Genomic DNA, 26,720 nt, shown 5'->3' on the forward strand with positions numbered 1-26,720 from the left:
GTCCCTAGAGCGCAGGACGAAAGAACTGCGTTTGGGAGTGGGGTAAATGTGTTTTTTAATTTTAATATGAATTCAGACTTAAAACGATTAGCACCGCAAATAATCTCGGTCACCATTATTGTTGTCATTGAAGTGACCCGTTGCTGTACAACTAAGCATTTAAGTTCAATAAATCTATTGTCTTTTTATATGTGTTTGTTTCACTTCTATGTCTGAGTCTAGTCCGATAATAGGTAATTAGTTCGCCAGTCTCCATGGTAAATGCTCCCAAAGGAATCTGATCTCCAGATAGTTCAAGAAAGAAGAAGCCACATTTGTATGTCTACATATTCAATTTTCTCTCATTAATTGAGAGCGATGCTAGCCTAGTTGACACAATCTCCAGTACTATAAGTGGCGCTATAGGAGAAATCTCTATCGCCACGAGCAAATCTTTTCTATTACTACAAATATTTCTTCAATGGTACAAATCGAAAAATGATCGATCCCGAGATAATTGGAAAAAGTCTCAAACGTATAAGAGGACTGCATGGGTTAAAAGCCCGGAGAATATGAAAACTTGCGCATTTGCAGAATCACACAAAGCATGTGGCGAACTAAATGGTAAATCGGTAGAAATAGCTATTGATTCCTGCAGCGACCAAACCTATGTACAGGAAGACTTGATAAAGAAAACCGACATAAATTACAAAAATAAAGTGGCATCGCTATGCTAATATGGTGCAGAAAATAAATGTCCGACAGCTCAGGTTATAATAGAATTAGCCAATAATTAGGGAAATACGGTTAGAAAAGAATTAACAGTTGGGGTTGTAACTAATTTTCCGTTTGTCGTTTCGTGTTGGGGAGACTTCAGAGTGATAGACAAAATAAGTTAATAATATTAAGAATCATATATCTAAATCTTCAAGATGTTTACACGGTGTCAAGGAAAAAATTAACGTGATTATATGCCCCCACTCATGACCAATGTGATCAGACACAAAACAAACCACTTCAGTTTAACGCAGAGATCCTCAAAAAAAATAAAAAACCAAGAAAACCCAAAAGCAAAAGAACGGCGGATAAAAAGGAATATAACAAAAAACAAGAGAAATTATCGACCGTAGAAAAAGAACCAAAAAAGAACAAAGAGGAACTAACTGAAACACTCGGAATAACTTCTGAAAAATTCGCAGAACTACAAACAAACGATAAAGAATGCAGAAAAATAAAACTAGCACTAACGAATCAAAAAAATCCACCATCTAAACAGTTTTCCAATAACGGAAATCTACTTTACAAAATAATGGAGACTGGGGAAAACGCTAAACAACTACAACTTTTGGTACCACATGAATTAAGGAAAGCGGTAATAAGTTTGCTCACGCGAGCCCAACGGGGGAACACATGGGATCGCGAAAAACAAGAGATAGTCATTCAGCGTTTTGGTGGAAAGGTTTAAAAAAAGATATTATCAACTTTTGTAAAAGATGCAAAGATTGTCAATTAGTTGCATACAAAAAACCAAATGAAAAAGTTCCAATGAAAAAAATGCCCATTTTCGGCAAACCATTTGAGAGAATTTTAATGGACATTGTTGGTCCACTTCCAAAGTCTAGCGCGGGAAACAGATTCATTTTAGTTATTAATGATCTGGCTACGAGATACCCAGAAGCTATCTCAATACGAACAGTAAAATCCCCAAAAATCACAAAGGAATTAGTGGAAAATGCCTCTAGTCAAGGAATCCCAAAAAAAGTTTTAACAGATAATGAGCAAAATTTATATTAACAAGCATTGGAAAAATATACAAAATTACCAATATTAAGGAGGTATTAACCTCTCCGTTCCATTCTCAGACTAATGGAGGGACAATAAGATTTAACGGAACCGTAATTAGCATGCTGAGACGTTTTGTAAGAGATGATGTAAACCAATGGGACAAAATGCTTCATTATGTCCTTCTTGCATACAGAGAAACTCCACACCAAGCTTCAGGGTTCTCGCCATTTGAATTACTATATGGAACAAACCCAAGGGGTGTGTTAGACATTTTTAAGGAATCATGGGAGACTGAGGAGAAAAATGAAGAAACAGTGACAACCCACTTGCTATCACTATGAGAAAAAGTGCATAAATACCATGAAATTGCAAAACAAGCAAAGGGGAGATATACTGACAAACCAAAAACCCGGTACGATAAATCCGTCCGAATTCGGGAATTCAAGGAAGGGGAGGAAGTCCTCATTTTATTGCCGGACTGAAATAATAAATTGAAAGTGAGATGGAAGGAACCGTTTCAGGTAAAAAAAAGAACGTTAATGATGCAAATTATATGATAGAATTAGATGGAGCAAGAAAAAAGGAAGAAGTTGACCATGTGAATTTAATGAGGAAATTTAACCAGGAAAATGAAAACGAAAACCTCAAGGATCAGCATAAGCGCTGTCTTATGACTTCGACCTCAGAACATGACGAGGAGAGTGCCCCTGTGGGTATAATAGACCCGGCAAAAACACACATAAACGCCATTGAAAGGGTTTCAGCAGACACATGTCTGAGCCAGGCTCAGAAACCCCAATTAAATAAGTTACTCACAGAATTTGCAGACGTATTTACAGACCAAATCGGAAAAACAGAAAATGTAGTACATAAAATCCTATTAAAGGACAAGAAACCAATAAAACAATACCCATACCGAATGCCGGAAGCGAAAAGAAAAGAAATGAAAAAAGAAATTGACCGAATGCTTGAGTTAGGGGTGATAGAACCATCAAATTCAGAATTTGCAGCACCAGTCGTATTAGTCCCGAAGAAAGATGGCTCCATTAGATTTTGCAAAGACTACAGAAAACTGAATAGTATTTTAGAATCAGACGCTTACCCACTACTAAGAATGGATGAAATTCTAGAGTCAGATGGCTCCACAAAATTTATATTAATTTTAGACTTGAGAAGGGGATATTGGCAAGTAAAAATGGACCCACATGATTCAGCCAAAATTGCCTTTATTACTCAATTTGGGTTGTATCAATTTAGGTACATGCCATTCGGACTAAAAGGGGTACCAGCAACATTCCAAAGGCTAGTAGATTATATTTTAAATTCCTTACAAGAGCCTACTTGGATGATATTATAGTATTTTCGAACTCGTTCAATGAACATCTAATCCATATGGAACAAGTATTAACTAAGCCGAGGAGAGTAGGACTAACATGGAATGTAGAAAATGTAAATTAGTGGGGAAACAAACAGAATACCTGGGACACAAGATAAGAAACGGTATAATAACCCCATTAAGGGGAAAAATAGAAAAAATTAGAAACGCAGCAGTTTCGACCTTAAAGAAAAAAGTTCGGTCGTTTTTGGGGTTTGCAGGATATTATCAAAAATTCATACCAAATTTTGCAACGATTGCTACACCTTTGACGGAATTAACACAAAAGGGGGCCGTAGACCCCATTAAATGGTCACAAATTGAACAAAATGCATTTAATACACTGAAAGATGCTCTTTGTAGCGAAAGGATACTGAGAAATCCAGATTTTTCCTTACCATTTGTGCTACAAACTGACAGTTCAGATTACGGATTAGGGGCAGTTTTATCCCAAAATTTTGAAGATGGGGAACATCCAATCACATTTATATCCAAAAATTTATCAAAAGCAGAATTAAATTATAGCATAATTGAAAAAGAATGCCTCGCGATAATTTATACGGTCAAAAAACTGGACTATTATGTATATGGACGTAAATTTACAATAGTGACAGACCACAATCCATTGAAATGGCTAAATATAATGAAGCCAGATAACCGACGATTAGCACGGTGGGCCCTGTGCCTACAAGAATACGACTTCGAAATAAAGTCAAGACCAGGGACAGATAACGGGAACGCTGACGGCATGCCCCGATTGGAATAAAGAGATATATAAACAATAGGGGGAAAAAATAAAATTTCGGATGGGCTGTGCCTTGAAAACATAGACAATAAGGGGGAAAAAGAGGTCAAAGACCCATGGGGAATAAAAGAAGATGGTTACAAAAGAGAGATGAATGACCTACAACGGGTTGGGGGAAAGTTGGGAGATATTGAATGTCGAATCGGTTTGGAAAAATTTGGAAATGAATCTGAAATTAGTATTATCAATTCAAAAGATATGTCAATCCTTTTTGAGGGGGAGGAATCCCTTGGAGAAGATCTTCTGCGGGAAGTTACAAAAGATAGCCGTTCTTCCCAATGTGTAGCTGGCGGGCAAGTTGTAATCCTTTTACAGAGATTTTGCCTTTTTGATCTGGAGACTTTGTGGAACACTCTCTCCTAGTCACTTCATAATTCGCCAAAACCTTTGTCCGGTAATTCCCCTTAGAGTTGTTATTCCTTATGGGAACTAACAATTATTTTCAGAAAATTGCACTCAGTGGGATATGTATCCAAGTTTCATTTTCAATTAGCATCAACTTATATTCTTCAGTTAAATATCCCAGGGGAAGGGAACAAGAAAAAAAGCGAACCATTGTTCGCACAGATTTTTACTTCATTTCCTGAACCCTTATCTTTCTCACAGGCCTGTGTATTTTCAGCCTTAGACTATTTGAAACTATGTCAAGGGACAATTTACTTTTTTTATCGAGATTTGGGTTGTTTCCACAGACAAAAATTAAGAGGCTAGTGCAGATAATTTTTCACGATGGCTGGCATCATCACATGTGCCAGAAATCGATTCTCTGCTCCTCTGAAATGTAAATTCGTGAGAGAGAGCAAAATGTTTTTTTTTTATTTGTGCTGTGCACAATGAATTCCTACGAATCTTGGGGACTTGGATTTTCAAAAACCAAATGCGCATGTTAAACGATCTAGACCATGGTGGTCCTACAGTAGAGACGTTTTCAGGACGACCGATCCAGAGCCAAGCAAAGGAAACACAGGCATTGGTCGGAGAGAAAGTAAAAAAGAAATTTAGTGTTTATTTTAATTTGATATTGTGTTTGAATTTCCAGCCAATCCAACGGGGATTTTGGCCATCTATCTTAGAGGGGAGTTGATGGAACACGTGGTACTAGTTTTTTTAGATAAATGTCCCTCATAGAGTTATGTCTTTCGTAAGAGGCTGGATGGTAAGTCATAAGGTATAAAATATTAGTGTTCCTATTATTTTTTTTGAATACCGGTTTTTTCCTCTTATCTTAGCAATTGCTTTATAGAAAACGAGGAAAACATTGCGCAGTTAGGGAGATTGGCCAGTATATTAGTAGTCCTGGGATTGGCTGGAAAGATTCATTTACCACCCCTAGTAACCCCCACCGCGTGCTGCGGTTAGCGGGCTGGGAGAATTTGTCCTTTTTTCAGTTCAATTCATTTTATACGTGTGACTTTGAATATAGTAAGAATTTTTTCTATGTACCTATTTTACTTTTCAGCTCAGGCCGAGACTAAAGGGTTAATTAGACAATCTTATCTTTAAACATTAACTTTAAATGTGGACATATACCACCCGATCACGTTGGTATAAAGGAACCGTTGGAGTAATCGCGGAAATCCCACTAATTTTGGGCCAAAGAGGGATCATCCCCCTCCAGTAAGTGGCATAGCAACTCTTTGCGCCATTTTTGCCTTTAAAAGTGGTGACCCCGCACAATAAACCTCCAATAAGTGGTGCCAGCGGTACTATATATATATGTATATATATATATATATATATATATATATATATATATATATATATATATATATATATATATATATACGAGGCATGTTTTTTTAAGTAAGTACCGTTTTGCGATTCCGCCACCGCAGCGCTACGGTTGGCGTTTTGTGCACACGCGCTGGTTATCTACATCTCTTGTCTACGCACTGACGCCATTACAGTCTGATTCTTCATTGTATACGTTGTTTACTGAGTGTTTAAGATGCCTCCGACAATCGTGAGTCCCGCCGAATCTGAAGTACGGGCTGTTATTCGATTTCTTAGTGCTAAAGGCGTAAAACCGATCGATATTCGTCATGAGATCTGTCAAGTTTAAGGACAAAACATTATGAGTGATGGAATGGTAAGGAAATGGGTGAGAGCATTTAAAGATGGCCGCACAAATGTGCATGATGAAGAATGGAGTGGACGTCTTTCGGTCTTTAATGAAGAGTCTCTTTAAAGAAGATTTGGCGCAGAAAGTGGAAGAAAAGGTGAGAGAAAACAGACGCTTTACAATTTCATCAATATGCGACTGGTTTCCTCAATATTCTCCTGCACTTGAAGAAACACCTGGGTGGTCAGCGTCTTCAAGACGATAACGAAGTCAAAACAGTTGTGATACAGTGGTTAACAAGTCTGGCGGCAGAATTTTATGAGGAGGGTATTCAAAAACCGGTGCCACGTTATGACAAGTGCCTCAACATTCACAGAAATTATGTAGAAAAGTAAATTAAGGTACAGGCTTTCATGTAAAAATAAAATTATTGCGATATCTTTGCACGTCTTTTTTTATTTCCAAAACGGTACTTACTTAAAAAACATGCCTCGTATATTTATATATATATATATATATATATATATATATATATATATATATATATATATATATATATATATATATATATATATATATATATATATATATATATATATATATATATATATATATATATATATATATATATATATATATATATATATATATATATATATATATATATATATATACCAAAATTTTTCGGATCTGCTGATAACATATCCCCCGTTCTGAAAATTGTCAAACACGTCGGGATAGGTAGCTTCCAGCTGTTTCATATTTTGCAGGTATACCCTGGCAGACTTCGCATACAGGAAGTGGTTGGACGCTTCCAAATACGACAACATAGCTTCAACTGCCTGAAGATGAAGATTCGAGTTCCCTGTACGCTCTGTTTGGATAAACTTCTTCAGTAGGTCTATTATTTCCATATATTGTATCCAAAGTTTGACCGTACGCGACCTTTCCGAAAGAGACTGTTTAAGAGAGGAAAATTTCTTGGAGACTTCTTCCAGGGGCAGATTTTCCTCTATACTTTGCATGTCTGCATGACCGTCCAATGCACCAAAATAAACAGTGAAGAACTCCATAAGCTCATCGGAGGCACTGAATATTTTTCCTTGTCTGCTGAATCAGCACCATCTTCAGTGCCGTAAAGCTCAGTGAAGAGAAGTGTGAACAGGTTTTATCACTGTAGGGATCGATTAAGGATTTTTTTGCCCGAAGGATTTTGACATACTGGGACTGTGATGTCCCGTCAGTCACTAAAGGGTTATGAAACTAATGGAATAACTAGATAAAATTTCTAATTTTACATTCGAATAAAGGTGATATTCATAATCATCATGATCTAGTACCATATACTAGACATCAATTTTGTTGTTGTACGCCTTTATATGGAAACACGAATTTTACCTCCTCAAAATCAACCTAAACCTAAAAAAACATTATTTTTTGTTTTATGTTAAAATAAAGGCAATTTTCATAATCGGCATGATCTAGTACCTTTTCTAGATATCAATTTTGTTGTTATACGCGTTTATACATAAAACGATTTTCGCCTCCTCAAAATCAACCTTAACCTAAAAAAACAAAACAAAAAACAAGTTTTAACTTTAAGTTCCAGTAAAAGTGGTTTTCATAATCACTGTTATCTATTACCCTATTTTAGACATCAATTTTGTTGCTGTACGCCAATATATCGAAATGTCGATACCAGAGTTTTTTGTTATTAGAACTTTGAACTATTTTTAACCAAATGTCTATCTCAAAATTTTTATTAAAATTAATGTTAAGAAGACAGGGTCACTATAACTAGGAATAAGTAAAGGTGAAGAGGTGATGCTGGATAAAGGGAAAGTCGATTAAGTGGACACTTTCACTTACCAAGCTAGTGTCAGAGGCAACTCTATAACGTTGCCTATATCAAAGGGCCATAAGGCATCAATGTTTTATTATTTACTTAAAATGATTTTTTTCCCCCCAGGATTGAAGTTAAATGAAAATGTGTTGAAATGAGAATAAATAGTCTATATCATTAACGAATCAGCTTTGTATTTGAATGAATTTTTTGCACTTGGTAGTTTTTTTCAAAACTCTTTTTTATTCATTTGCAAATGTGACTTGGAAAGAGAGTATTCATGAGTGGGAATTTAAACACCGGTTTAAGGGTTTTCAATCTTTGAGACTTAATGGTATATATTTTATGGTTTCAAGCCTTTAGAATCAAGAAATGATACTAAGCTCGCATTTAGGAGCCATAAAACATTTAAGATAATGCTGTCAGGACGAAATTATGAAAAGTGTGTAAACGTGAATTTGAAATTGCTGAAGTAAACATAAAATGAAATTGCTGCAGTTAAGGTATGAATTGACGTTAGTAGCTGTTTTCACATTGAATCAAGAGCTAAGCAGGGTTGTGTTTTATTCCCAATTATACGGGTCATTTTTATGGACCATGTTCTACAGAGCACAGCGAAGAAAACGGTATAACACACGAACAATTAGGGAGACAAAACTTTTCTAGACAAAACTGTGCTGATGATTTAAGCATTCTAGATGAAAATGTTAGTAAAATGGCTGAATTTTTGGAAGATTTGAAAGTTCCAGTTGCAAAAATAGGTTTAAAATTAATGTCAAGAAGATAAGGTCGCTATAACTAGGAATAAGTAAAAGTGAAGAGGTGATGCTGGATAAAGAGAAAGTCGATCAAGTGGACACTTTCACTTACCAAGCTAGTATCAGAGGCAACCCTATAGCGTTGCCTATATCAAAGGGCCATAAGGCTTCAATGTTTTATTATTTATTTATTATGATTTATTTTTTTCCCGAGAGTTAAAATTAAAGGAAAATGTGTTGAAATAAAAATAAAGAGTCTATTTCATGAACGAATCAGGTTTGTATTTGAATGAATTTTTTCACTTGGTAGTTTTTTAAAAACTTTTTTTTTTCACTTGCAAAGGTGACTTGGAAAGGGAGTGTTCAAGAGGGGGAATTTAAACACGGGTTAAAGGGTTTTCGACCAGTGAGGCTTAATGGTATATATTTTATGGTTTCAAGCCTTTAGACTCTAGAAATAATACTAAGTTCGCATTTGAGAAATAAAACATAAAAAGGGAGACTTATCAGCCTTTCTCTTTTCAAAAATTGCTAGAAATTTATTTCTACAATATGCACTTGCCATTAAGATGAATTTGGAGGATAGCTATATTTCTGAATCAGCGTTAATGGCAATTTTTTTAACTTGTTTTCAAGATTTTGGCTAGGGCCTTGGTTTTCTCTGTTCTAAGGTTGCAACCATGACCTTCTAGTGTTTTCAGGTCCTTTACATGAAAAGTTTCGCTAATTTTGAAACTTGTATGCCAGAAGGATAAACTCTTGTTTGGGTTTAGGCTTAGATTAAAAGGGAGTTGAGTTTAATAAAGATCGAGTTAAAAGATGGTGAAACTGCAAAGAAGTGAAATTGGGGTTGAAATAAATGGGGACTGAGTTGCCAAGGAGTTGAATTACAAGGAGGTTTAGTCGAATGGGGATTAAGCTGAATGGATTCAAGCTGCAAGGATATTAAATTGAGTGAGGGCTGAGTTGCATTGGGGTTCAGTTAAACGGGGCTGAGTAGTACGAGGGTTAAGCTACATGGGGGTTGAGTTGCGCGAGGGTTCAGTTTTACTGGATACAGTTAAATTAGAGTTCAGTCTACTGGGTTCAATCAAAGAAGAGCTAAGTGAGGGTTGAGTTATATTGGAATTCAGTTAAACGGGGATGAGCAGTACGAGAGTTTAGCGAAATGGGGGTTGAGTTACGCAAAGGTTCAGTTTTACTGGATACAGTTAAATTAGAGTTCAGTTAGACGGTAATTGAGTTGCACAAGGGTTAATATGCATGGGGGTTCAGTTGCACGATGGTTCAATCAAGCGAGGGTTGAGTTGCTCGAGAAATCAGTTATACGGGGGTTCAGTTGGACGGGGGTTCGGTTGCACGGACTTCAGTTAAAGGTGGGGTCAGCTGCATGGGAGTTCAATAGTATGAGGGTGCAATTGAAAGGGATTTCAGCAGCAAGAAGGTTCAGTTACACGGGGGTTCAGTTAAACCTGGGGTCAGATGCACGAGGGTTAAGTTGCGAGGGGTTCAGTTACATGATGGTTAAGTTGCAATGGAACCAATCATTTTCGAAGAACAAACCCGGTTTAACTCTCTCATAGCACTTAATGTCATAATCTTTTAGAAACATACTCTATGCATTATAAAACATTAGAGAATAACATTTGATCATCTCTTGCTTTTACGAAGAGAGCTAAAATTCTTATGACCTCTGACTCTCAAATAAAATTAAGCTACGTGTCATTAATGACTATAAAATTGAAATTTGTGAGACCTGTTAAGGATATTGAATTTCACAGAATATCGGACACAGTTAGAAAACAAAAAAACATAAAAAGGTACCGTATATCCTTACCATAAACAATTGGCTGTTCAAAGGAAGTCTCAGGCTGTTGGACTGGAACATTAAGTTCAATTTTGAAGCTCGGCTTGCGATCTGTAATGGAAGAGTAAGGTCCATGTTCCAAGATCAAATTTCCAACTTCATAACCAAGATAGTCTTCATTTGACAATGAATCCCTGTCTTTGAAGTCTAAAAGAATTACAGAAAGTATATATAGCTTTTTTTTATGCATAGCATCCACATTAGATAAAATTTCTTTGAAAACACTATTATTAAGATACAAGTTAACTATTAAGATGCTGAAACTTATGAAAAATGATAAATTATAGAAAAAACAATCCTTTGAGCAAAAGCTTTTATTTTTCGTAATTTTAAAAATGCATAAAATTCAAATTATGGAAAACGATAAATTATAGAAGAAAAATTACTTTTGAGCGAAAAATTTTATTTTTTTACGATTTTAAAAATTAATATCGATTATTTTCTATTTAAAAACACAATTTCAAATCTTTAGATTTAGTTATGCTAGATTTTTCTTACTGTACTTTTATAAATCATTCCAATAATTTGTATTCTTGTGCCACAACTGTACGTGGCATACAGCCACCAGTGTCACTACTTATGGTACTAGAGTATGGTATCACGGTTAAGATAGACAACGGGTTCTACAAGCTCTGTCCTCACTGATTTTCACGCAGTAGGGTTCCACAACTATAGCCAGTAGTGATACGACAATATACTTTCCATAGTGTAAGTGTGCCACTGTACTGGACCAAGGTATCAAACACAAAATTCTTCTTTCAAAAACCTTACTTTCGTTCAGGAAAGTTTTGTTGCATAACTTTGGACCTCCTCGCCTATGCAACACTCTACTCTATCAATCCCCCAATATCAGACTCCAAGTCAAAAAGATGAAAGAAAAAGCTTACTTCATTTTAGATCAAATCAACTTCAGAGCATCAATTCATTCAGATCAATTTCATTTGGACCAAATTCAGAGCAAAACGCAAAAACGCACAGTTCAAGGACACCAAGCAATCCTCAACGTTAGGGGGTTTGACGTGTGGCCAAGTGTCTTCCACAATGTATCCACACACCTTTGCTTTTACCCCAGTGAGGTTTTACCCATGCCCGGTTGCTTAAAATACTTTTTGGTTTGGCATAGCTTATCTTAACAACGTAGTTTCTACTTGAACCTAATTAATAATTCTGCGAGAAGTTTCCAAAGATTGCACCTCAAATGAAAAGAAATAAAAAGTGAACATTTACCAAAGAAACTCAATGGCTATTTGCCGAAAACCATTAAAATAGTCTAAAAGCTACACAAAAAGAATTTGAAGTGAAATTAATACACAAGTAATTTCCGAAAAAATAAAGGGTTGGCTCTCAAGGGCTGCATTTACTTCATATAATCAAATCCCATAATTAACATTTACATGCAAGTAAAATACCAAACATCAAAACAAAGAAAATGGAGGATTCCAAAGTTCTACCTCAGTATAATAGCCTATAACTTTCTTTTACATTAAACAAATAGATACCAGTAATAATTCCTCGCTGTCTTACACAGCTTGTTTATTAATATGATTTAAAATTTGGCAATTACAATTTAATCCAAAATGTAATTGGGGGAAAGGGATTTCCTGGACAGTAGTCCACAGAACATTGAGAATTCGAGTAGTTTCATTAATGTATCTTATATGTTGAAACCACACAATTTTCCAATGTTGTGGCCTTTTTCTAAACAACCGCCCCGTTTTGAGATGACATCCTACATATATACACAGTCAAAGTGTAATCAAGATGCATCAGAAAAATAATTCAGCAAACGAAAATTTACTAAACAACAGTTATCACCCTGATTTCATTGATGGACAGAGGAAAGAGATCTTTCTTAACTAAGAAAATGAAAATAAGCGCCATCAGAATTTTTTTTTGCATAACCCAATAGTCAGATAAAACTCAAATGCAACTATCTTTTTTAATGAAAGGTTGAATTAAGCAGAGGAGTCACTTCAAGAACAGGTAAAAACTTATACAAGATCTTTTGAAATATTATTCTAATTCTTTGTTACATGATTAAAAAATTTACACTGAAACTCAGAAATGCAAGTCCATTAAGCCCAACCAAGTGAAAAAACAGTAAATAACAGGGGTCAGCAGTACTTATGATGAATAGTTGAAATTTTATACGAAAAAAACCTAATAGGAGTCAATTCCACAGTCTCCTACAAATTCTACATTGCCAACATGCTTATATTTTAACTTTGAAAATCAAAATCACATACGTTAGTAATAAAGATTTCATTAACATAGCGAGGCTCAATTATACTTTCAAGATATTCTGTGCCAATTCTCAGTGAATATATTAGCATATTAAAGCAGTGTAAGCTATTAAAAAATTTGGGCTTTCATGGAATCACAGAGAACATTACAACAGTAACAAATAAATACCTTGACAGTATCCATCAACGGTGGAATTGAAAAAAACTTCCGATTTTGCCTTTTGATTGCTTCTCTTAAATTCATTTTCAGAAGATTTAAATCCAGTAATATCCTCTGAAAGATGCTTCATCACAATTAAATGTTCCTTTATATCGTTAACATTCGGACATAAACAAATGGGGCACTTCTTTTTCTTATCAGCTTCATGTTTTACATAATGAATTGCATAATCTAAATAGTTATTTATTTCTTTACGACAAATTTCACAGATGAATGACAGCCCTGTCTCACAGTTTGTCGACTTATGCAACTGTAAGAAATAAAAAGAATTTTCAATCTTTCCACAAGCACTACACCGCCATTTACCACAACAGTTTTCTTCAATAGTGCGTTTTGTTAGCTTTTCTATCTCAACAGTTGTTTTTAGATAGATTTGTTCACGTAGTTTCGATTTGTTGAACACACTGGTCAACCAAATGGTTTCTCCATTACTTGAAATATTCTCAACAAGTCCACTACGTTTCTTCTGAGAACTACCGTTACGGAAAGAGCCTAAAAGATCAGAGAAAAATGTAAGGTAGATGACTTATTAACTGACAGTGAATATTGATATACCAAGCAGTCAAATTCCAGGTGAGAAAGGTAGATTATAAAACACTGTTATGAAAAGGTCCAGTAAACTATCTATATTAGACTTTAGAACCTTCTAGCTTGTGCATTACATCCCCCCCCCCCGGTCAAATAGCCATATCAATTCTTGCCAAAACGAAAGGGTGCAGTTTGTTAGGAGGAGGGGGACCAGAAAATCTTTCCTGATAATTATGAGGAGACACCCTCAAAAATTGAGCTCATAAGTCGTAAATTTTACAGGAGGTCCTGAAAAAAAAAAAAAAAAACGAATGCAACAATTAAAAAGTTTCTGAATTAAAAATCCCTGGTCAACTGATTCAAATACACCAAAAAATATACAAGTAACTTTCATTCCATATCCAAAGTATAATTAAATAAAGAAAACATGGTAAAAAAGCCTGCTCTGACGAACGACTCTTTCCAAAACCAATTTCACCGGAACCAAATATTGGTAGCGACTAACAGACTTGTACTTAAAACTTGTACTACAATATAATATAGCCTACTACTACTTGTAATTTACATACCATGCGCACCTGACTCAGATAGGGGGTTGGAGGGGAAGGGGGAGGGACAAGACAACTTCAAAATTTTGTTTAGTTTTTGCTGAGAGGGGATTTCTCAGACTCTCACAAAAGACTATACGCAACTGTTATTATAGCTATTGTCTGAACACTTTGCTGTTGTGTGCTCATGTTAGGCATTTTAATACTATTATTAAAAAAAAACTTTCCTAAAAATAAGTTTTATAAATAAAATGTAAAGGCAATATTAAACTTAAGATAAAAAAAAATAGAAACCTACAATTACTCAAACCCAAAACGACCAGAAATTACTATTAAAGAATAAATTTAACCCAAATCAAACAGAAATTAAATAAACAATCATAGCAAAAAAAAATACATGCAATAGGTAGTAATATAAGCGAATAAATAAATCTTAAAACGAGTAAAGCTTAAGTTGAATATGCAAATCAAGCTTGAAACGAACAATAACATTTTGCTATTGAAGTATAAATGAAACCCAAAACCAACAGAAATTAAATAAACAATCAATGCAAATAAACATACAATAGGTACTAATATAAATGAGTAAATAAATTTTAAAACGAATGAAACTTAAATTGAATATGCAAATCAAGATTGAAACGAATACAAATCTCTACAAACAAGAGCTTAGATTTTGCCTCCTTCTCTCACTACAAAAGTCTAAAACTTATTTCGTAAAACCAAACTGAATATTTGAGATATAATGATATTAATTGTTGAAAGCTCATCAGTTCAAAATTTAATTTTTCTGTAATTTTTATGTTTATTTTCAATGTTGTAATTAGTACAAAAGAAACAACTTGTAATATAATTCGTTTTCAGTACAGTGCCAATGATGCAGTAGGTTTTAGACTTTTACAGTGAGAGAAGGAGGCGATACCCAAACTCTTGTTTGCAGTGATTTTTGTTCGTTTCGAGCTTGATATTCATATTTATTTTAATTTTCAGTCGTTTTAAGACTTATTTACTTATTTATATTAATACCTATTGTATGATTGTTTGCTATGATTGTATATTCAATAACTGTTCGTTTCGGGTTTCATTTATGCTTCAATAGCAAAATATTTTGTTCGTTTTAATCTTGATTTACATATTTAACTTAAGCTTTACTCGTTTTAGGATAATTAATTCATTGATGTTACTACCTATTCTATTTCTTTTTGCTATGATTGTTTATTTAATTTCTGTTCATTTTGGGTTTCATTATTCTTTAATTGTAATTTCTGGTCGTTTTGAGTTTCAGTAATTGTAGGTTTCTATTTTTTCTGATCTTAAGTTTAATATGGCCTTTACTTTTCTTTAGAAAACTTCTTTTTCGTAAAGTTTTTTTTCAAATTAATTTATGTTCGTTTTTGATTGTCAAAGTTTCAAATTCTTCAAAATTACCTATTTCAAAATAAATTAACAGTTTTGGCAAGAAATAATAAAATTCAACCGAATATTTTATATATAATAATATTAATGGCTGAAACCTCACCAGCTCAAGATTTTGTTTTGCCCAGGGCCGGATTTAAAGCTTTGATGCTTCTAGGCCCAAGCGTTTTCACCGCTCTGTTTTTGCAAGCTTTTCGTAGAAATCCTCAAAATTTCGGGAATAGTGAAGGCCAGGGCCTAGTGGGCCTATTGGTAAATCTTGGTCTGGTTTCACTGCCATTTTCATTTTATTTTCAATGTTGTAATAAGCACAAAAGAAGAAATTTGTCATATAATTGGTTTTAGTAAAGAGCGAAATACGCAGTAAGCCTTATGCTTTTACCGTTAGGGAAATGGGCAGTAGCCATGCTCTTGTTTGTAGTGAAGACTATAGGTGTCTTGAACAGTTTTGGAAAGAGCTAATAAAATTAAATTGAATCCCTATGATTTTTGGAATAGAATATCATTAATAAGTTTTTTTGGTTGGGGGGGGGGGGCATGGCAAGAGGGCCAGGGGTAAGCTCCCATGATATTTTGAATGAAATAACCTTAATAAGTTGTTTTTTGTAGGAGGGGGTCTGGCCATGGAGGGAGGGCCAGGGGTCAGTTTCCTTCATTTATCATTGATACTTTTTGGGGGGGAGGGGCATTGGGCTATGGAGGACCAGGGCTTATCTCCCATAAGTTTTGGAATAAAATATTGCTAATAAGTTGTTTGTTTAATTTTTTCTTTTGGGGGGGGGACTCGGGCCATTAAGGGGCAGGAGTGAGCTGCCATAATTTTTGGAATAAAATATCGTTTACAAGTTTTTTTTTGTTTTTGGGGGGAAGGGAGGGGGTCGGGCCATGCAGCGAAAGTCAGGGGTCAGTTCGCTTAAATTTTTGAATAAAATATCGTCCATAACTTTTTTGAGTGGGGTGGGGGTTCGATTTATCTAATCTTTGAACTATTTTCAAAACTCTCACATAAGAACCTCATATGCCTCCCGGACATAAAGCCAATACTTGCCCAAGGGCTCTGGGGGGTTGTGTTGACCCTGGAGGTTTTGTTATCCGATCTTTTGACCTAATTTAACAAAATGTCTGTCTCAAAAATTCGATCGGATGGATTTGGGGTAAAAAGGCAGGAGGGCTCCGGTCCCTTTTGACTCTTAAAAAGGGAACTACAACTTTTAATTTCCGATAAAATGAGTCCCAGACGAAGTTATACGATCATTCCTTCCATAAGAACCTTATATTCCCCCGGTGCAAAATTTAAAACACTTAACCCCCAGAGTCATCATATTACTTTGGGCTTCTAAAGGGAACTAGAACTTTAAGTTTCTAGTCATTTGAGTCCCCTCCGTAGTTTAGCTCTTCCATAAAAGCCTTATATTCCTCCGTGCATAATTTTTAACCCTTACCCCAGGCTCTGGGGGGGGGGGTATGTTGATCCCGAAGTTTTTGTTATCTGGTTGATGGACTATTTAAAAAATATGACTATCTTAAAATTTTGATTGATCAAATGAACCACCTCTGAAGTTTATACGACCACCCCTTCCATAAAAACCTTATATGCCCCCGGTGCATAACTTACAACACTTGCCTAATAGCTTTGGGGGTTGTGTCAAACCTCGAGTTTTTGTTATTTTATCTTTAAACTATTTTGAACAAAATGGCCATCTCAAAATTTTGATTGGATAAGTTTGGGGGGGAAAGGGCCATGTGGGAGGGGCTAGTTGCCCTCCGATCACTTTTGACTCTTAAAAAGGGCACTAGAAATTCAGATTTGTAATCGAATGAGCTCCCTCTGGATTTTATACTACCATCCCTTCCATAAAACCTTATATGTCCCGGGGCATAACTTACAACATTTGCCCCTGGGTTCTGGGTTGGGCTGTGTTATCCCTGGAGTTTTTGTTATATGATTTTTGGTCAATTTTGAACAAAATGGCTATACAAAAGAATTTGATCGGACGCATTTGGGGAAATAGAGTTGGCGGGGGGGGGGGGGGGGGGGCTAGTTGCCATCCGATCCCTTTGACTCCTGGAAAGGGAGCTAGAACTTTGAATATCTAATCATTTGAGTCCCCTCCAAAGTTTATACGACCACCTCTCCCATAAAACCTTATATGCCCCGGGTGCATAACTTACAACACTTGCCCCTGGGTTCTGAGGTGGGCTGTTTTATCCCTAGAGTTTTTGTTATATGATTTTTCGTCAGTTTTAAACAAAATAGCAATATAAAAATGCGATCGGACACATTTGGGGAAAATAGGGTTTGGGGGAGGGGCAAGGCTAGTTGCCATCGGATCACTTTTGACTCTTAAAAAGGGAGCTAGAACTTTGAATATCTAATCATTTGAGTCCCCTCCAAAGTTTAAACGACCAAATCTCCCGAAAACCTTATATACCCCCGGGGCACGAGTTACAACCCTTAGTTCCTCCGCGCTCTGGGGGGTTTGTTGACCCCGAAGCTTTTGTTATTTGATCGGTTGACTATTTAAAAGAAATTTCAAATCCATCACATGCACTTAAGGAAAAGAGGGTGTAGGGGGAGGGGGGGGTTGGAGGGAGTAGATGTCCTAAAATCACTTTCGACTCTTAAAAAGGTAACTGGAACTTTCAATTTCGAATCAAAATGAGCTACCTCTGAACTTTATACGACCACCCCTTACATAAAAATATTATATGCCCCAAGGGCACAACTTAAAAAACTTGCCACTGGGCTCTGGGGCGTTGTGTCGACCCTGGAGCTTTTTGTTATCTGATGTTTGAACTATTGTCAATAACATGGCTATCTCAAAATTTTAATTTGGTGGATTTGGGGAAAAGAGGGTGTGGCAGGGGGGGGGGGGCTAGTTGACCTCCAATTTCTTTTGACTCTTAAAAAGTGAATAAGAAATTTCAATTTCCAAACAAATGAACCCTATTCTGAAATTTATACGAGGAGCCCTTCTATAAAAACAGTATATGCCCCCAGGGCATAACTTAAAATGCCTACCCACAGGCCCTGGGGGGTTCTGTCCACCCCGGGTATTTTGTTATCTAATCCTTAAACTAATATTAAAATTTTTATCGCATGCATTTGGGAAAAAGGGCGTTGGGGCTATTTGTCCTCCAATCACTTTTGACTCCTAAAAAGGGCACTATAACTTCCGATTTCCAATCGAATGAGCCCTCCCCAAAGTTTATACGACCACCCCATCCATATGAAGAGGCTCTGGGAAAAACAATTGGAACCTTATAGCCTTGGGGTTGGGGGAGGGGGGACTGGTTGCCATCGAATCACTTTTGACTCTTAAAAAGGGAACTAGAACTTTCAATTTCTAATCATTTAAGTTCCCTCCAAAAATTATACGACCACCTTTCCTGTAGAAACCTTATATGCCCCCGGTTCGTAAGTTTCAACCCTTCCCCCAGGTACTGGGTGGCGGGGGGTGGCAATGTTGATCCCGAAGTTTTATCATCTGATCGTTGGACTATTTTAAACAAAATGACTTTCAAAATTTTGATCGGATTCATTTGGGGAAAAGAGGGGGGAGGAGGGGGAATGCCCGCTGATCACTTTTGGTGACTCTTAAAAAAGGTAAATAGAAATTTCAATTTCCAATCAAATAAGCCAATTCTGATGTTTATACGACAGCCCCTTTCATAAAAACTTATCTGCCCCCGGGGCATAACTTAAAACACTTCCCCCGGGCTCTCAGTGAGGTTGTATACTCCTGAGTGTTTGTTATTTGATCTATAAACTATTTTGAACAAAATGGTTATCTCAAAATTTTGATCAGATGCAATTGTGGAAAAAGGGGAATTGGGGGGGGGGGGAGACTAGTTGCCCTCCGATTCCTTTTGACTCTTAAAAAACACTCTAGACATTCTGATTTACAATCAAATGAGCCCCTCTGAAGTTTATACTATAGAAAAATTCAATTTCAAATCAAATAAGCCAACTCTGATTTTTATACGACAACCCCTTACATAAAACCTTATCTGCCCCTGGGGCATTACTTAAAACACTTCCCCGGGCTCTCAGTGAGGTTGTCTACTCCTGAGTGTTTGTTATTTGATCTATAAACTATTTTGAACAAAATGGTTATCTCAAAAGTTTGATCAGATGCAATTGTGGAAAAAGGGGAATTGGGGGGGGGAGACTAGTTGCCCTCCAATTCCTTTTGACTCTTAAAAAACACTCTAGAAATTCTGATTTACAATCGAATGAGCCCCCTTTGAAGTTTATAAGAGTATCCCTTCCATAAAAACCTTATATAACCCAGGGGCATAACTAACCACACTTGCCCCCAGGTTTTGTTGAGCTGTGTTATCCCTGGAGTCTTTGTTATATGATCTTTGGTCTATTTTGAACAAAATAGCTACATAAAAAATTTGATCGCATGCATTTGGGGAAAAGAAGGTTGGCGGGGGGGGGGGGGGGGCTAGATGTCATTGGATTACTTTTGACTCTTAAAAAGGGAATTAAAAATTTTAATTTCAAATCATTTGAGTCCCCTCCGAGGTTTTTAGGATCATTTATACCATAAGAGCTTTATATGCCCCCAGGGCGTAAGTTACAACCCTTTCCCCGGGCTCGAGGGGGGGGGGGGTGTTGGCCCCGATGTTTTGTTATCTGATCGTTGGTCTATATCGAACAAACTGGCAATCCCAAAATTTTGATCAGATGCCACTGGAGGAAAAAGGGTGTGTGTGTGGGGGGAAGAGGGGGGTGTAGACGCCCTCCGATCCCTTTTGACTAAAAAAAGGTAACTAGTTTCAATTTCCAATTAAATGAGCCACATAAATGAGCTATATAAAAACCTTATACACCCCAGGGGCATAACTTAAAACCCTTTCCCCAGGGCTCTGGGGGGGGGTATATCAATCCCTGGAGTTTTTATTATCTGATTTTTGAATTATTTATAACAAAATGGCTATCTCAAAATTTTTATCGGATGGGATTGGGGAAATAATGCATGGAGGGGGGAGGGTTTCTAGTTGTCCTCCGATTTCTTTTGACTCTTAAAAAGTGAACTAGAAATTTCAGTTTCCAATCAAATGAGCCCTCTTTGAAGTTTATAGGAGCATCAATTCAATAGGAACAATATATACCCCACAGCATAACTTAAAACACCTGCCCCCAGGCCCTAGGGGCTGTGTCGACCCTTCAGTTTTCGTTATAAGATCTTGGAACTGTTTTTAACAAAATAGCTATCTTAAGATTTTTATCGGATGTATTTGGTGGAAAAAGGGCGTGAAAGGGGCAAAAAGGGCGTGAAAGGGGGGAGGGGCTAGTAGCCCTACGATCTCTTTTGACTATTAAAAAGTGAACTTTCAATTTACAATCAAATGAGCCCTATCTGAAGTTTATACGAGCATCTCTTGTATAAAAACCATATATAAACCAGGGCATAACATACAACGCTTTCCCCTGGGCCCTACGGGGTTGTGTCGACCCCAGAGTTTTCGTTACATGATCTTTGAACTGTTTTTAATAAAATGGCTATCTCAAAATTTTTTTCGGATGTATTTGGGGAAAAACGGCGTGGGGGGGGGGGGCTAGTTGCCCTCTGATCTCTTTTGACTCTTAAACAGTAAGCTAGGACTTTCAGTTTCCAATCAAATGAGCCCTCTCTAAAGTTTATACGAACATCCCTTTTGAAGTTTATACGAGCATTAACAAAATGGCTATTTTCAAATTTTTATCGGATGTATTTGGGGGGAAAGGCGTGGGGGGAGGGGGCGGGTTGCCCTCCGATCACTTTTGACTCTTAAAAAGGGCACTAGAACTCGAATGAGCCCCCTCTGCAGTTTATACGACTCCTTCCATATGAAGTGTCTCTGAAAAAAATAAAAAAATAAAAATAAAACATTGGCGGCGTATGGCTTTTACTATATTCAACGCTATAGCATTGCCTCTGATTTAATCTTCCTCAAAACCAAATGCGGAGTTTCAAAAGCTATTTAAAGCAACAGAAGTCATTTTAGTTATCATTTCAACCAGGGAAAGTGAGTTATCTATTGTCGTGCAAGGGAAAAGACTACGAAATAAAACTTGTTTTGAGAAAACATTCTACTATTTTTCGCAATTACTGTTCAGTGAATTGATTAGAATAAAAGTCCCTTGAAAAAGGACAAACTTACCAGCTGTGGACATTCCCAATGCCAAACATTTTTCCAGTCGACAATATTGACATCGCTTTCGGTTGACTCTGTCGACTGCACAATTCTTTTGTCGGGAGCATTCATAGTTTACAAAGCTGCTTTGTGATCTTCTAAAAAATATTTTACAACCTTCACAGGTCATGACTCCATAATGCACTCCACTTGACTTATCCCCACACACCTTGCAGGGGATTATTCCAATTTGGGCTATAAACCGAAAAGGAACTTAAAAAAATAATTAGGGTTGGAAAAAATTCGTATATAAACACTGGTGAAAATATTAGCCAAAATAAAAGGTCCATCAATGTAATATGTTTGAGACAGATGGTACATTCACAAAAGTTCATTAAGCCAAGTCGAACCTGAAGTCACATTTAATATAATTGACAATTCAACTCTAAAGGGACATGCTTGAATTTCCAACTAATCTAACTGTGGCACCTTTTCACCACACTTGGGGCACACTACTTTGCATTCACATAAGAGGGCAAACCTTGGGAATACACACAATCTTAGTGTAACAATTTGTTATGAAAATTTGTTCCCTATGCCTATTCCCTATGCACTGCTGCCAAAGGAACACTTTCCTGGTATTTATACTTTTCCTCTTTGAGCAATACTCGAACAATTGGAGGTTCAAAAGGGCCTCTTTTGAAAAAAGGAACAGTTTTTGTATTTTGTTTTCAAATCAATAGCTTGTTAATGTTCCTTTTTGTTCTTTTCTCGAGAAAATGCTGATTTGAAAACCGTACAGTTTCGCGAAGAAACCTTCAAAAACAAGGACCACACTTTTTTTTAGAATATGGTTATTTAAGGAAAATATTTTAATATATCCAGTAGCAATTAACAAAGCGTGGGAAATGTGTGTCTTTTTAATATAGCATTCATATAACATAGAAACATTGATTTCATTCTTTTATACTGGGAGCTATGTTACTAACTATGTTTTACCTCAATATACTGCCAGCAATATCATCAACTATATTTTACCTCCCAAATTCCCCCCAGCTGTTCAGGTACCACTTAGATCATACTGGTATTTGAATATCACCGGTGGAGATAAAAGACACACTGATGTTGCTGGAGTATTTCATTGGGAAAAATCAAATTAAGATAAACTTGATGGTGATCATGGTGGTGACTATGGAGAAGGAGCAGAGAAGGGAAACCGGGAAAGGTGAAAAATTGAGAATCGCAACAGAAACAGTGTTGCAACTATAACCACGAATAAAGGTCAAGCCCAGCTACCAGAGGTGTCAATGGAAAACTCTTTAGGAAAATGGAGAGGAAGGAAAACACATATTTCCAAAAGTCTGGTTATTTTAGCTGATTAAATTTTTCCGAGTTCAGGAGTTCACTGATTTAAGATTCGAAGATTCGAAATATACTAGATGCTGGACCAAAAATATCATCGTTTAAAAATCAAGAGCCAGCAAAAGCTGGGCAGTGTTTGAGAGTCGTGTAATCGGAGACAACACTGTAGCGTTGCCTATAGAAAGGCCATACGGCTCCAACGTTTAATTATTTATTATTTTTTTTCCAGAGGAACTTTTTATGGAAGGGGTCGTCGTACAAACTTCAAAGAGGGCTCATTCGATTGGAAATCGAGACTTCCAGTGCCCTTTTTAAGGCTCAAAAGTATTTGGAAGGCAAATAACACCCCTTCCACGCCCACCATTTCCCCAAACACATCCAATCAAAATTTTGAGATAGCCATTTTGTTCTACGTAGTTGATTTCTAGATAGAAAATATGTTTTTGAGGATGACACTCCCCCCACAGCCCTCATGGCAAGGTTTGTAAGTTATGCCCTGGGGGCATATAAGATTTTTATAGAAAGCTTTGTCGTAGAAACTTCAAAAAGTGCTCATTCGATTGGAAATTCGAAGGGTAGTGCCCTTTTTAATAGTCGAAAGTCATTGGAGGGCAACTAACCACCCTCTCGTGCCAACCTTTTCCCAAAACACATTCAATCAAAATTTTGAGATAGCCATTTTGTTCAACGCAGTGGAAAATTCTGGAAATTAAATCTTTGAGGATAACAACCCCCCCCCCCTCGCCACAGCCCTCAGGACACGGGTTGTAAGTTATGCCCTGGGGGCCTATTACGTTTTTATAGTAAGCGTTGTCGTGGAAACTTCAAAAAGGGCTAATTCGGTTGGAAATTTCAATGGCTAGTGTCCTTTTTAATAGTCCAAAGTGATTGGAAGGCAACTAACACCCCTTCCACGCCAAACATTTCCCCAAGCACATCCAATCAAAACTGTGTGATAGTCATTTTGTTCAACGTTGTTGAAAGTTCTGGAAATTTTGTCTTTGAGCAGGACACTCTCCCCACAGTATTCAGGGCAAGGGTTATAAGTTATGCCCTGGGGGCACATATGGTTCTAATGGAAGGAATGCTCGTATAAACTTCAGAGAGGGGTCATTTGATTGAAAATTCAAGGTTCTAGTTCACTTTTTAAGCATCAAAATATATCGAAGGGTAACCAGCCCCCCCCCCCACGCCCTTTTTTCCCAAATACATCCGATAAAGATTTTGAGATTGCTATTTCGTTAAAAATAGTTAAAAAACATGTAACAAATACTCCGGTGTCGACAAAACCCCCCAGGACCCGGTGGCAGGCGTTGTAAGTTAGGCCCTGGGGGCATATATGGTTCTTATGGAAGGGATGCTCGTATAAACTTCAAAGAGGGCTCATTTGATTGGGAATTGAAAGTTCTGGTTTACTTTTTAAGAGTCAAGAGAGATTGGAGGGCAACTAGCCCCCCTCCCTCCACTCCCTTTTTTCTCAAACCCACCTAATAAAAACTTTGAGATAGCCATTTTTTAAAAAATAGTTCAAAGACATATAACGAAAACTCCGGGGTCAACAGAGCCCCTACGGGCCCTAGGGCAGGCGTTGTAAGTTATGCCCTGGGGGAGTATATAGTTCTTATGGAAGGGATGCTCGTTAAAAACTTCAGAGAAGGCTCATTTGATTGGAAATTGAAAGTTCTAGTTCAGTTTTTGAGAGTCAAAAGAGATTGGAGAGCCCCCCCCCCCCGCCACACCACTGTTTTCCTGAATGCATCCGATAAAAATTTTGAGAGAGCCATTAAGTTAAAAATTGTTCACAATTCAGATAACAAAACTCAAGTGTCGGCACAACCCCCAGGGCCCGGGGCCAGGCGTTGTAAGTTATGCCCTGGGGCGTATTTGGTTCTTATGAAGGGATGTTCGTATAAACTTCAGAGGGCTCATTTGATTCAAAATTGAAAGTTCAAGTTCACTTTTTAATAGTAAAAAAAGATCCGAGGAAAACTCCCCCCCCCCCACGCCTTCATTTTCCAAACTCATCTGATGAAAATTTTTATATAGTCATTTTGTTAAAAAAAAAAAAAAAAAGTTCAAAGGTCGGATGAGAAAAACTCCGGTGCCAATACAACCCCCAAGGGCCTAGGGGGAGGCTTTCTAAGTTATGCCCTAAAGGCATGTATGATTCTTATGACAGGGATGCTCGTATAAACTTCATAGAAGGCTCATTTGATTGGCAATTAAAAGTTCTAGTTCACTTTTTAAAAGTCAAGAGATTTCAGGGCAACTAGCCCCCCCCCCCACGCACTTTTTCCCCAAACCCATCCGCTACATATTTTGAGATAGTCAGTTTTTTTTTTAATTTAAAAATTAGATAACAAAACTCCGGTGTCAACACAACCCCCCAGGGCCTTGAGGCAGGCGTTGTAAGTGTTATCCTGGGGGCGTATATGGTTCTTATGAAAGGGATGCTCGTATAAACTTCAGAGAGGGCTCATTTGATTGGAAATTGGAAGTTCTAGTTAACTTTTAAAGTCAAAAGATTTCCGAGGGCAACTAGCCCCCCCCCCCCCAAACGCTTTTTCCCCGGGCCTATCCGATAAAATTTTCAAACAGCCATATCATTAAAAATATTTCAAAGGTCAGATAAGAAAAACTACTGTGCCGACACAGCCCCAAAGGGCCAGGAGGCGGGCGTTGTAAGTAATTCTCTGGGGGCATATATGGTTTTTATGGAAGGGATGCTCGTATAAACTTCAGAGAGGGTTCATTTGATTGGAAATTGAAAGTTCTCGTTCACCTTTTATCAGAGGTAACGCTATAGCGTTGCCTATGGTAAAGGCCATATGGCTCCAATGTTTTATTGTTTATTTATTTTTTCCCAGAGGCAGGCACTTCATATGGAAGGGGTCGTCGTGTAGATTTCAAAGGGGGCTCATTCGGTTGGAAATCGAGAGTTCTGGTGCCCTTTTGAAGTGTTAAAAGTGATTGGAAGGCAATTAACACCCCCTCCTTACCCACCATTTCCCCAAACACATCCAATCAAAATTTGAGATAGCCATTTTTTTCAACGTAGTTGATTTCCAGATAGAAATTATGTTTTTGAGGAGGAAACTCTCCCCACAGCTATCAGGGCAGGGGTTATAAGTTATGCCCTGGGGGCATATAAGGTTTTTATAGAAAGCTTTGTCGAAGAAACTTTAAAAAGGACTCATTCGATTGGAAATTCAAAAGGGTTAGTACCCTTTTTTACGGTCGAAAGTGATTGGAGGGCAACTAACCCCCCTCTCTCGCCCACCTATTCCCCAGACACATTCTGAGATAGCCAAAATTTTGAGATAGTCATTTTGTTCAACGTAGTTGAAAATTCTGGAAATTAGGTATTTTGGGATGACAACCCCCCTCCCAAAGCCCTCCGGACAAGGGTTGTAAGTTATACCCTGGGAGCATATACGGTTTTTATAGAAAGCGTTGTCGTAAAAACTTTCGATTGGGCTCATTCAATTGCAAATCTAAATGGCTAGTGCCCTTTTTAATAGTCGAAGGTGATTGGAAGGCAACTAACACCCCTTCCACGCCCACCATTTCCCCAAACACATCTAACCAAAATTTTGAAATAGCCATTTAGTTCAACGTAGTTGAAGTTCTGGAAATTATATTTTTGAGCAGGACACTCCCCCCAAAGTCTTCAGGGCAAGAATTATAAGTTATGCCCTTGGGGCATATATGGTTTTTATGGAAGAAATGCTCAGATAAACTTCAGAGCGGGCTCATTTGATTGGAAATTGAAAGTTCTAGTTCACTTTTTAAGCGGCAAA

The 26,720-nt window shown here is 37.1% G+C and overlaps 1 protein-coding gene across 1 annotated transcript in view; it reads right to left on the reverse strand.

Moving 5' to 3' along the window:
• Positions 1-26,720, reverse strand: part of LOC148952907 (uncharacterized) — a 121,248-nt gene that overhangs the window by 92,481 nt on the left and 2,047 nt on the right. Inside the window, exons 2-5 of the mRNA XM_089087820.1 lie at positions 21,586-21,813; positions 12,887-13,429; positions 10,432-10,621; positions 6,783-7,113 (exon numbers count right to left, since the gene is read on the reverse strand). Coding sequence (XP_088943946.1) covers positions 6,783-7,113; positions 10,432-10,621; positions 12,887-13,429; positions 21,586-21,813 — 1,292 coding nt within the window. The remainder of the gene's footprint in view (positions 1-6,782; positions 7,114-10,431; positions 10,622-12,886; positions 13,430-21,585; positions 21,814-26,720) is intronic.

The sequence above is a fragment of the Artemia sp. Qi Xiang Cuo genome, chromosome 4 (assembly GCF_049724085.1).
Source record: "Artemia sp. Qi Xiang Cuo chromosome 4, ASM4972408v1, whole genome shotgun sequence".
Taxonomy (NCBI): Eukaryota; Metazoa; Arthropoda; class Branchiopoda; order Anostraca; family Artemiidae; genus Artemia; species Artemia sp. Qi Xiang Cuo.